This window comes from Salmo salar, chromosome 12 (genome assembly GCF_965601325.2).
Source record: "Salmo salar chromosome 12, fSalSal1, whole genome shotgun sequence".
Lineage (NCBI taxonomy): Eukaryota > Metazoa > Chordata > Actinopteri > Salmoniformes > Salmonidae > Salmo > Salmo salar.
This window is the reverse complement of record NC_138302.1, coordinates 5699191-5711867: the sequence shown is the minus strand read 5'-3', so window position 1 is coordinate 5711867 and position 12677 is coordinate 5699191. Positions and strand designations below refer to the sequence as shown.

At 46.3% G+C, this 12677-nt stretch overlaps 1 protein-coding gene across 2 annotated transcripts in view; it reads right to left on the bottom strand.

Annotated features, from left to right (window-relative positions):
* Positions 1 to 558: 558 nt before the first annotated feature.
* radil (Ras association and DIL domains) overlaps positions 559 to 12677 on the bottom strand; it is an 80123-nt gene continuing 68004 nt past the window's right edge. Inside the window, exons 17-20 of one of the 2 annotated variants that reach the window (XM_082958486.1) lie at positions 12105 to 12384; positions 7859 to 7989; positions 2576 to 2715; positions 559 to 2072 (exon numbers count right to left, since the gene is read on the bottom strand). In XM_082958486.1, coding sequence (XP_082814612.1) covers positions 1973 to 2072; positions 2576 to 2715; positions 7859 to 7989; positions 12105 to 12384 — 651 coding nt within the window. In that variant the 3' untranslated portion in view covers positions 559 to 1972. The remainder of the gene's footprint in view (positions 2073 to 2575; positions 2716 to 7858; positions 7990 to 12104; positions 12385 to 12677) is intronic. The other variant, XM_082958487.1, reaches the window with a different exon arrangement.

The following is a 12677-nucleotide window of genomic DNA, read 5'->3' as shown; positions in this document are numbered from 1 at the left end:
CATATTAATGCCCATGATTTTGGAATGAGATGTTCGAACGAGCAGGTGTTCACATACTTTTGGTCATGTAGTGTATCTCTATGTGGGGGAAATAGTGTTGGGCTGGTCTGGTTACATGTGGTCTGCGGGTATGAGGCCGGTTGGATGTACTGCCAAATTCTCTAAAACGACGTTGGAGGCGGCTTATGGTAGAGAAATTAACATTCAATTCTCTGGCGGACATTCCTGCAGTCACCATGCCAATTGCACGCTCCCTCAACTTGAGACTTCTGTGGCATTGTGTTGTGTAACAAAACGGCACATTTTAGAGTGGCCTTTTGTTCCCAGCACAAGGTGCACCAGTGTAAAGATCATACTGTTTAATCAGTTTCTTAATATGCCACACCTGCCAGGTGGATGGATTATCTTGGCAAAGGAAAAATGCTCACTAACAGGGATGTAAACAAATTTGTGCACCAAATTTGAGAAGCTTTTTGTGCGTATGGAACATTTCTGGGATCTTTTATTTCAGCTCATGAAACATGGGACCAACACTTTACATGTTGTGTTTATATTTTTGTTCAGTATAGTTAAAGATGTTGAGTAAGGTGGGAAAACAAAAGTCTCAACTGGGATTCGAACTGGCAACCTCGTAGGTGGCAACCTACCACCCAAGGCCTTTTCTTATTTGACTCTCGCCTGTAAACCCTGCCCACTGACATGTCACTGAGTTTTCATCCAACCAATGGCTTTGTTCTGCCAGTTCCCTGGAGGCGGAGCTGCCCTCAGAACAACCTCTGGAGGCGGTCAGAAAGTTCTGATCACTATAAGTTCTTTTAATGGTAGAAATGTGGACGAGACCAGGACACAGGCTAGCATCAGCTATAAACAGGGTTCATGATGACATTCTTCCAGAACAATAGAACGTCACAACATTCTTCAATAGAACGTCACAATATTCTTCAATAGAACAACACAACATTCTTCAATAGAACATCACAATATTCTTCAATAGAACAACAGAACATTCTTCAATAGAGCATGTCACTCCAACAGTCCTCCATACTGAGTGTAGTGTGGAAGTGCACATTGATATGTACATATAGCCATGCAGTTAGTACATACCACGTGTATATATAGTCAATGAGAGGCCAACATCATCATTTTGGACATTTTCCATTGAATCTCAATGGTTTGGTCAGCAGATTGGTTAACAGTGGGCCCCAGTTGAAGAACAGATCAGAAAGCTACATCTCTGGGTTATAATATTAATAAAGACGTGTTCACACACATCAACCTGCTTCTGACTCTATTCCCCACAACGTGTTTGATTGAAAGCATTGTATTGTTGACTTCAGGGGAGAAGGGTGGAGAATCGGACCGCAGCCCCTAACGAACTCCACTGTGCTTTAAAAGAACCCCAGCTGGAAGGGGTTAACGCTCGAGACTGATTGGTTAGACTTAGCTTCAAACCACTAACTATTCGCAGGTGATTGGTCGAACTGCCTTGGCAGTCATACTCAGAGACAATGGGAGTCGGGGTGGGGGTGACTCGGTACCTCCGACAATCCAGGCAGGGCATGTGTTACCGTAGTAACAGTGCAGTAACGAACATTAGAATGTCTGTCTGGTTTTTAAGTGTCTGTTGTCATCACAAACTCCTGATCAATTCCTGAGTCTTCCCAGTGTTTGGTGCTTTTCATCGATTCATTTGGGATTTCAGTTTTTTTCCGACCATCATCGTCTGAGTTCTGAGGATGAGGCTGATGTGTGTGTCTGTGCATGTGATACTAGGGATTGAAGGAAAGCTCTTTCTCACTCCCAGGAGTATCTCCTCATTCCAGGATCTGTCCGTCTTCCTAGAATCCATCTCCTCTCTACCGCTCAGCGTATCTTTCTCTTTGTCATCTACCACTTTCCTTCCTCTCTTCCTCCTCTCTCCTGGTGGAGCTGAGGGCAGCGTTCCCGTGGAGATTCCCGCCGTTCCCACCAGTCAGCAGGACGAAGCGCTGATCTTCTCTGAGACCTCCAGGTCTGACTTGGCCACCAGGAAACGCAGGCGCCCTCCGCCTAGCCGGATCAGATCCACAGCACTGGAGAGGGGGAGGAGCGGAGGAAAGAGAGAAGGAAAGAGAGAGAGGAAAGGTAGAAGGAGACAGGCAGAGTTGTATTACATAGTGATCACCAGAGATTCAATATTAATGATAGATAGGAGAGAGGTAGTCTGCTCCTATCAGGCTGGTCCCTCTAGTATCCTCACCTCTGGTAGTCTGCTCCTATCAGGCTGGTCCCTCTAGTATCCTCACCTCTGGTAGTCTGCTCCTATCAGGCTGGTCCCTCTAGTATCCTCACCTCTGGTAGTCTGCTTCTATCAGGCTGGTCCTGGTAACCTCTAGTATCCTCACCTCTGGTAGTCTGCTCCTATCAGGCTGGTCCCTCTAGTATCCTCACCTCTGGTAGTCTGCTCCTATCAGGCTGGTCCCTCTAGTATCCTCACCTCTGGTAGTCTGCTCCTATCAGGCTGGTCCTGGTAACCTCTAGTATCCTCACCTCTGGTAGTCTGCTCCTATCAGGCTGGTCCCTCTAGTATCCTCACCTCTGGTAGTCTGCTCCTATCAGGCTGGTCCCGTTAACCGCTAGTATCCGGTCTCCAATCCTCAGCCTCCCGTCAGACGCCGCCGGACCGTCTGGAATCAGAGTTCTGATATAGATCCCTGGAGCATTCAGAGGCGTGTGCTGGAGGAGGAGGGTGGAGATAAGTTTAGCTGTTTAAATGTTACCACCAGCTATGTTCAGCCAAACACTATCGCTGGGTGTACATTTGGTCTTTGAATAAGTGTGTGTGTGTGTAAATGAGTGTGTAAGGCGGGATTCAATGGGATGGTGGATTTAGACAATGCAGCATTTAAAGGTAATTTCCCATTGTGTCGACATATGCAGCATTTAAAGGTAATTTCCTATTGTGCCGACATATGCAGCATTTAAAGGTAATTTCCCATTGTGTCGACATATACAGTATTTAAAGGTAATTTCCCATTGTGCCGACATACGCAGCATTTACCTTGAATATGGTCTCCGCGAACTCCGAACATTACCTTTAAAAAGTGCGTTGCAGACTTTTACATTTTATTTAACCTTTATTTACAGACAACGTGAGATCGGATTGAATCCTGGCCTCAATGTGTGTATACCTCCATGTGTATCTCTTTAAGAAACCTTGTGCACGATCTCTAATGTTAAGAAACGTTGTGAGTGATCTCTAGCGTTAAGAAACGTTGTGCACGATCTCTAATGTTAAGAAACGTTGTGAGTGATCTCTAACGTTAACATTGTGCACGATCTCTAATGTTAAGAAACGCTGTAAGCGATCTCTAATGTTAAAGAAGTCTCGAGTTTTTGCTCGCCTGAGTTAGAATACCTCATTATAAGCTGTAGACCACACTATTTACCAAGAGAGTTTATCTATATTTTTCCAAGCTGTCTATTTACCACCACAAACCGATGCTAGCACTAAGACCACACTCAATGAGCTATTTATGGCCATAAACAAACAAGAAAATGCACAGACAGAGGCAGCGTTTCTTGTGGCTGGTGATTTTAATGCAGCGAAACCGAAATCTGTTTTAGCTCATTTTTACCAGCATGTCACCTGTGCAACTCGAGGTGACAAACTCTAGATCACCTTTATTCCACACACAGAAATGCATACAAGGCCGAGCCTTGCCCTGCCTTTGGCAAATCAGACCATCCTCCTGCTTCCAAGCAAAAACACAAACAGGATGTACGGAAGTGTTTCGATGAAGCGGATGCTAAGCTACAGGACTGTTTCGCTAGCACAGATCGGAATATGTTCCGGGATTCATCCGATAACATTGAGGGCTCTCCTTCTCTGCAGCGAGTGAGTAAAACATTTAAACGTGTTAACCTTCACAAGGCTGCCGGCCCAGACGTCATCCCTAGCCGCGTCCTCAGAGCATGCGCAGACCAGCTGGCAGGTGTGTTTACGGACATATTCAATCAATCCTTATCCCAGTCTGCTGTTCCCACATGCTTCAAGAGGGCCATCATTGTTCCTGTTCCCAAGAAAGCTAAGGTAACTGAGCAAAATGACTACCGCCCTGTAGCACTCACTTCTGTCATCATGAAGTGCTTTGAGAGACTAGTCAAGGACCATATCACCTCCACCCTACCTGACACCCTAGACCCACTCCAATTTGCTTACCACCCCAATAGGTCCACAGACGACGCAATCGCAATCATACTGCACACTGCCCTAACCCATCTGGACAAGAGGAATACCTATGTAAGAATGATGTTCATCGACTACAACTCAGCATTCAACACCATAGTATCCTCCAAACTTGTCATTAAGCTCGAGACCCTGGGTCTCGACTCGGCCCTGTGCAACTGGGTCCTGGACTTCCTGACGGGCGGCCCCCAGGTGGTGAGGGTAGGTAACAACATTTCCACCCCGCTGATCCTCAACACTGGGGCCCCACAAGGGTGCATTCTCAGCCCTCTCCTGTACTCCCTGTTCACCCATGACTGCGTGGCCATGCACGCCTCCAACTCAATCATCAAGTTTGCAGATGACACAACAGTGGTAGGCTTGATTACCACAACAATGACGAGACGGCCTACAGGGAGGAGGTGAAGGCCCTCGGAGTGTGGTGTCAGGAAAATAACCTCACACTCAATGTCAACAGAACAAAGGAGATGATCGTGGACTTCAGGAAACAGCAGAGGGAGCAGCCCCCCTATCCACATTGAGGGGACCATAGTGGAGAAGGTGGAAAGTACTTTGGCGTAGTTCTTCTGCGTACACATCACGGACAAACTGAAATGGTCCACCCACACAGACAGCGTGGTGAAGAAGGCGCAGCAGCGCCTCTTCAACCTCAGGAGGCTGAAGAAATTCGGCTTGTCACCAAAAACACTCACTAACTTTTACAGATGCACAATCGAGAGCATCCTGTCGGGCTGTATCACCGCCTGGTACGGCAACTGCTCCACCCACAACCGTAAGGCTCTCCAGAGGGTAGTGAGGTCAGCACAACGCATCACCGGGGGCAAACTACCTGCCCTCCAGGACACCTACAGCACCCGCTGTCACAGGAAGGCCAAAAAGATCATTAAGGACAACAACCACCCGAGCCACTGCTTGTTCACCCCGCTATCATCCAGAAGGCGAGGTCACTACAGGTGCATCAAAGCTGGGACCGAGAGACTGAAAAACGTCTTCTATCTCAAGGCCATCAGACTGTTAAACAGCCATCACTAACATTGAGTGGCTGCTGCCAACATACTGACTCATCTCTAGCCACTAATAATGAAAAAATGGATGGAATAAATGTATCACTGGTCACTTTAAACAAGGCCACGTTATATAATGTTTACATACCCTACATTACTCATCTCATATGTATATACTGTACTCTACACCATCTACTGCACCTTGCCTATGCCATTCGGCCATTGCTCATCCATATATTCATTTGTACATATTCCTATTCATTCCTTTACACTTGTGTGTATAAGGTAGTTGTGAAATTGTTAGATTACTTGTTAGATATTACTGCATGGTCGGAACTAGAAGCACAAGCATTTCGCTACACTCGCATTAACATCTGCTAACCATGTGTATGTGACAAATAAAATTTGATTTGATTATGATTTGAGGAGTTTACAACATCAGTCACCGGTTTCATTAACAAGTGCATTGATGATGTCATCCCCACAGTGACAGACAAAGCATCAATACAGGACTAAGATCGAATCCTACTATGCAGGCTCTGACACTCGACGGATGTGGCAGGGCTTGCAAACTATCACAGATAGCAAAGAGAAACCCAGCCGCGAGCCTACCAGACGAGCTAAATGCCTTTTATGCTCGCTTCAAAACAAGCAACACTGAACCACGCATGAGAGCACCAGTTGTTCCGGATGACTGTGTGATCTCGCGCTCCGTAGCCGATGTGAGCAAGACCTTTAAACAGGTTAACATTCTCAAGGCCGCCAGACAGAATACCAGGGACCATGCTCAGAGCATGCGCTGACAACTTGGCAAATTTTTTCACTGACATTTTCAACCTATCCCTGACCCAGTCTGTAATACCAACTTGTTTCAAGCAGACCACAGTTCCCGTGCCCAAGGACGCCAAGGCAACTAAATTACTATCGCCCTGTAGCACTCACATCTGTAGCCATGAAAGGCTTCGAAAGGCTGGTCATGGCTCATATCAATACCATCATCCCATACTGCCCCGAAAGATCCACAGATGTCGCAATCTCAGTTGCAGTCCACAATGCCCACACAAAAAGAACACCTATGTAAGAATGCTGTTCATTGCATACAGCTCAGCATTCAACACCATAGTCCCCTCCAAGCTCATCACCAAGTTCAGGACCCTGGGACTGAACACCACCCTCTGCAACTGGATCCTGGACTTCCTGACGGGTCGCTCCCCCACTAGGCGGTGAGGGTATTCGCCACACTGACCATCAATATGGGGACCCCTCAGAGGTGTGTGCTTAGTCCCCTCCTGTATTCCTTGTTCACCCATGACTGTATGGCCACCGCACGACTCCAACACCATCATCAAGTTTGTTGATAACAAAATGGTGGTAGGACTGATCGCCGACGACGATGAGGCAGCCTTTAGGGAGGAGGTCAGTGACTTGGCAGTGGGGTGTCAGGACAACAAACTCTCCCTCAATATCAGCAAGAAACAGGAACTGATTGTGGACTACAGGAAAAGGAGGAGCGAGCACGTCCCCATCCAAATAGATGGGGCTGTAGGGGAGTGGGTCGAGAGCTTCAAGTTCCTCGGTGTCTTCAAATGGTCAACACACACACCCACACAGTTGTAAAGAGGGCACAACAGCACCTCTTCAACCTCAGGAGGCTGAAAAGTTTTGGCATGGGCCCTCAGATCCTCAAAATGTTCTACAGCTGCACCATTGAGAGCATCTTGACTGGCTACATCAACACTTCGTACATAAACTGCAAGGCACCTGACCGCAAAGCGCTACAGAGGGTGGTGAGTACGGTCCAGTACATCACTGCTGCTGAGCTCCATGCCATCCAGGACCAGTACACCAGGCGGTGTCAGAGGAAGGCCCTCCCTGTATATAGCCATGTTACTACCTGGTACTCCCTGTATATAACCATGTTATTACCTGGTACTCCCTGTATATAGCCATGTTGTTACCTGGTACTCCCTGTATATAGCCATGTTGTTACCTGGTACTCCCTGTATATAGCCATGTTATTACCTGGTACTCCCTGTATATAGAAAAGTTATTACCAGGTACTCCCTGTATATAGCCATGTTATTACCTGGTACAACCTATATATAACCATGTTATTACCTGGTACTCCCTGTATATAGCCATGTTATTACCTTGTACTCCCTGTATATAACCATGTTATTACCTGGTACTCCCTGTATATAACCATGTTATTACCTGGTACTCCCTGTATATAACCATGTTATTACCTGGTACTCCCTGTATATAACCATGTTATTACCTGGTACTCCCTGTATATAACCATGTTATTACCTGGTACTCCCTGTATATAACCATGTTATTACCTGGTACTCCCTGTATATAACCATGTTATTACCTGGTACTCCCTATATATAACCATGTTATTACCTGGTACTCCCTGTATATAGCAGTTATTTTTTACCTGTTATTGTTATTCGTTATTCACTGTGTATTTAATCCTTGTCACTATTTATATTTTTAGTTTATATATTTTTATCTTTAACTCTGCATGGTTGGAAAATAACCCATCAGTAAACATGTCACTGTTAGTCTACACCTGTTGTTTCCAAAGCATGTGGAAAAAGACCATTTGATTTGATTTACTCACCAGTCCATCTATGAGTCCCATGCCCAGTCCGTAGGGTCCCTTGTTCAGCTCCACTACAAACACCAGACAACACTCATCATCAGGTAACAGGGCCCCGGGAGGCACGGGGAAGGGGACCTCACATAAACTACCTGTAGAGAGGACACACACTACAGCTATACACACACACTACAGCTATACACACACTACAGCTATACACACACACTACAGCTATACACACTTCAGCTATACACACACTACAGCTATACACACACACTACAGCTATACACACTACAGCTATACACACACTACAGCTATACACACACTACAGCTATACACACTACAGCTATACACACTACAGCTAGACACACACTACAGCTAGACACACACTACAGCTATACACACACACTACAGCTAGACACACACTACAGCTAGACACACACACTACAGCTAGACACACACTACACAGAACAACTAACACACAGCTACAAGGCAGTCCCACAAACACAGAACAACTAACACACACAGTGAACGACTAAACAACTAAACAGACAGCTTAGACTACGGGGCGGCAGGTAGCCTAGCGGTTAAGAGCGTTGGCCCGGTAACCGAAAGGTCGCTGGTTCTAATCCCTGAGCCGACTAGGTGCAAAATCTTGAGCAAGGCACTTACTTAACCCTAATTGCTCCTGTCTGCTAAATTACAAAACTGTCAAAAATACATGTAAAGACATGCAGTACTGAACACTGTCACCAGGGGGGAGACATGCAGTACTGAACACTATCACCAGGGGGGAGACATGTAGTACTGAACACTGTCACCAGGGGGGAGACATGTAGTACTGAACACTATCACCAGGGGGGAGACATGCAGTACTGAACACTGTCACCAGGGGGGAGACATGCAGTACTGAACACTGTCACCAGGGGGGAGACATGCAGTACTGAACACTGTCACCAGGGGGGAGACATGCAGTACTGAACACTGTCACCAGGGGGGAGACATGCAGTACTGAACACTAGTCACCAGGGGGGAGACATGCAGTACTGAACACTGTCACCAGGGGGGAGACATGCAGTACTGAACACTGTCACCAGGGGGGAGACATGCAGTACTGAACACTGTCACCAGGGGGGAGACATGCAGTACTGAACACTGTCACCAGGGGGGAGACATGTAGTACTGAACACTGTCACCAGGGGGGAGACATGTAGTACTGAACACTGTCACCAGGGGGGAGACATGCAGTACTGAACACTGTCACCAGGGGGAGACATGCAGTACTGAACACTGTCACCAGGGGGGAGACATGCAGTACTGAACACTGTCACCAGGGGGGAGACATGCAGTACTGAACACTGTCACCAGGGGGGAGACATGCAGTACTGAACACTGTCACCAGGGGGAGACATGCAGTACTGAACACTGTCACCAGGGGGGAGACATGTAGTACTGAACACTGTCACCAGGGGGGGAGACATGTAGTACTGAACACTGTCACCAGGGGGGAGACATGCAGTACTGAACACTGTCACCAGGGGGGAGACATGCAGTACTGAACACTGTCACCAGGGGGAGACATGCAGTACTGAACACTGTCACCAGGGGGAGACATGCAGTACTGAACACTGTCACCAGGGGGGAGACATGTAGTACTGAACACTGTCACCAGGGGGGAGACATGCAGTACTGAACACTGTCACCAGGGGGGAGACATGCAGTACTGAACACTGTCACCAGGGGGGAGACATGCAGTACTGAACACTGTCACCAGGGGAGACATGCAGTACTGAACACTGTCACCAGGGGGGAGACATGCAGTACTGAACACTATCACCAGGGGGGAGACATGCAGTACTGAACACTGTCACCAGGGGGGAGACATGTAGTACTGAACACTGTCACCAGGGGGGAGACATGTAGTACTGAACACTGTCACCAGGGGGGAGACATGTAGTACTGAACACTGTCACCAGGGGGGAGACATGCAGTACTGAACACTATCACCAGGGGGGAGACATGCAGTACTGAACACTGTCACCAGGGGGGAGACATGCAGTACTGAACACTGTCACCAGGGGGAGACAGCCAGAGTTTATCAGGGAACAACAGCAGTCCACTCAGTTATGTTGCCAGTCAGTTCTCATGTTATGGTGTATTTCATATAGATTACGTCAAAAAGTATTATATTTCCTTATATGTTGCTGTACATGAGTTTATATCCTCAAGTCCATTGCTGATGCTATTGCTTTATTTATTACATACTGTAAAAAACTATATCGCTGTATATATATATATATATATATATATATATATGTCAGTCAGGTCCATAATTATTGGCACCCTTGATAAAGATTAATATAATACAAAGATATAATACAAATAAATATTATCGGCATCCCTGATGAGGATTAGTACAATACAAACACTGAGCTATATTGCAAGCTCCAAATAATGGGACCATTAGATTATTTTATAATTACAGAAAGAGATTTTGTTTAACAACTAATTTTTTTTTTAAATCCATAAAAAATTATTGGCACCCCTGTTTTCAATACTCTAGCACCATCTGCTTGCCAGGATAATGACACAGCCTTTTTGTAAAGTGTTTTATGAGTTCTAGAACACACTAGGAGGTATCTTAGACCATTCCTCCATACAGAATCCTACCAGATCATTGATATCCTTCAGTCTGCACTTCAGGACTATCCTCTTCAATTCAAACCACAGGTTCTCAATGTGGTTCAAGTCAGGAGACTTTGACTCTTTAATTCAAACCACAGGTTCTCAATGTGGTTCAAGTCAGGAGACTTTGACTCTTTAATTCAAACCACAGGTTCTCAATGTGGTTCAAGTCAGGAGACTTTGACTCTTCAATTCAAACCACAGGTTCTCAATGGGGTTCAAGACCGGAGACTTTGACTCTTTAATTCAAACCACAGGTTCTCAATGGGGTTCAAGACCGGAGACTTTGACTCTTTAATTCAAACCACAGGTTCTCAATGGGGTTCAAGACCGGAGACTTTGACTCTTTAATTCAAACCACAGGTTCTCAATGGGGTTCAAGACCGGAGACTTTGACTCTTCAATTCAAACCACAGGTTCTCAATGGGGTTCAAGTCAGGAGACTTTGTGGTCCTTTGTAGCTAAGTTGGTAATTCATGGTGCTTGTAACGCTCGGGGTCGTGGGTTCAATACCCAGGACCACTCATAAGTAAAATGTATGCACGCATAACTATGTCGCTTTGGATAAATAGCATATTAAAATGTTCCCATGTTTCATGAGCTGAAATAAAAGATCCCATTAATGTTCCATACGCACAAAAAAAAGCTTATTTCTCTCAAATTTTGTGCACAATTTTGTTTACATCCCTGTTAGTGAGCATTTCTCATTTGCCAAGATAATCTATCCACCTGACTGACAGGTGTGGCATATCAAGAAGCTGATTAAACAGCATGATCATTACACAGGTGCACCTTCTGCTGGGGACAATAAAAGGCCACTCTAAAATGTGCAGTTTTGTCACACAATTCCACAGATGTCTCAAGTTTTGAGGAAGCGTGCAAATGGCATGCTGACTACAGTGATGTTCACCAGATCTGTTGCCAGATAATTTAATGTTAATTTCTCTACCATAAGCTGCCTTCAGCGTAGTTTTAGAGAATTTGGCAGTACGTCCAACCGGCCTCACAACCGAAGACCATGTGTAACCAGGCCAGCCCAGGACCTCCACATCCGGCTTCTATACCTGCAGTATTGTCTTAAATTAGCCACCCAGACAGCTGATGAAACTGAGGAGTATTTATGTCGGTAATAAAGCCCTTTTGTGGGGAAAAAACTAATTCTGTTTGGCTGGGCCTGGCTCCTCAGTGGGTAGGTCTATGCCCTCCCAGGCCCACCCAAGGCTGCGCCCCTGCCCAGTCATGTGTAATCCATAGATTAGCACCAAATGAATTTATTTAAATTGACTGCTTTCCTTCTATGACCTGTGACTCAGTAAAATCGTTGAAATTGTTGCATGGTGCGTTTATATTTTTGTGCAGATTTTAAAACAAAATATACACTGAGAGTACAAAACATTAAGGAGATCTGCTATTTCCATGACATAGACTGACCAGGTGAAAGCTATGGGGGGAGTGATGCTCATGTTTGCTATACTCAGTTTATACATTAAACAAAAGTATTTTCTGCTCAACTTTATCAAGGGTGCCAATAATTCTGGACCTGACTGTATGTCTATATATATGTCAGTAGAGGAGTCTTTACCCTCTAGTCCGTTGCTTTTCTTCCCGTCCGTTGAAGGTCTGCTATTACTGCAGCCGTTGACCTGGGGGGCGTGTCCAACCAGGTCAGCCCCACCCCCCTCGGGGTTCCGGGGCGTGTTGGGCGAAGTCAGGAGGCACGAAGGGTCCTGGTTGGTCGGCCGGAGGTGGGGGGCGGTGCCATTCCTCCTCACACTGCTGTGAGATTGGCCTGGGGGTCTATCCCTCACCCACTCCTCCCCCACTCCTGACCGAGGACTGTTGTGGGACGGAGGGCAGTCCCTCTGGAGGTTGTGGGGGAGGGGGGATAAAACAACACACAGTTACAATACTGTTAAAGGCAGGTGTGTGTGTGTGTGTGTGTGTGTGTGTGTGTGTGTTGTGTGTGTGTGTGTGTGTGTGTGTGTGTGTGTGTGTGTGTGGTGTGTGTGTGGTGTGTGTGGTGGTGGTGTTGCCTGCAGTGGGCCTCTCTCAGTAACACCAAAGTATAATCCAGCCAGCCGTCCTGACTGACTACTTACTGGTCCTAAAGCCTTAATCTGATTACCATGGCTGTCATGTCTGGGACTTGGCACCG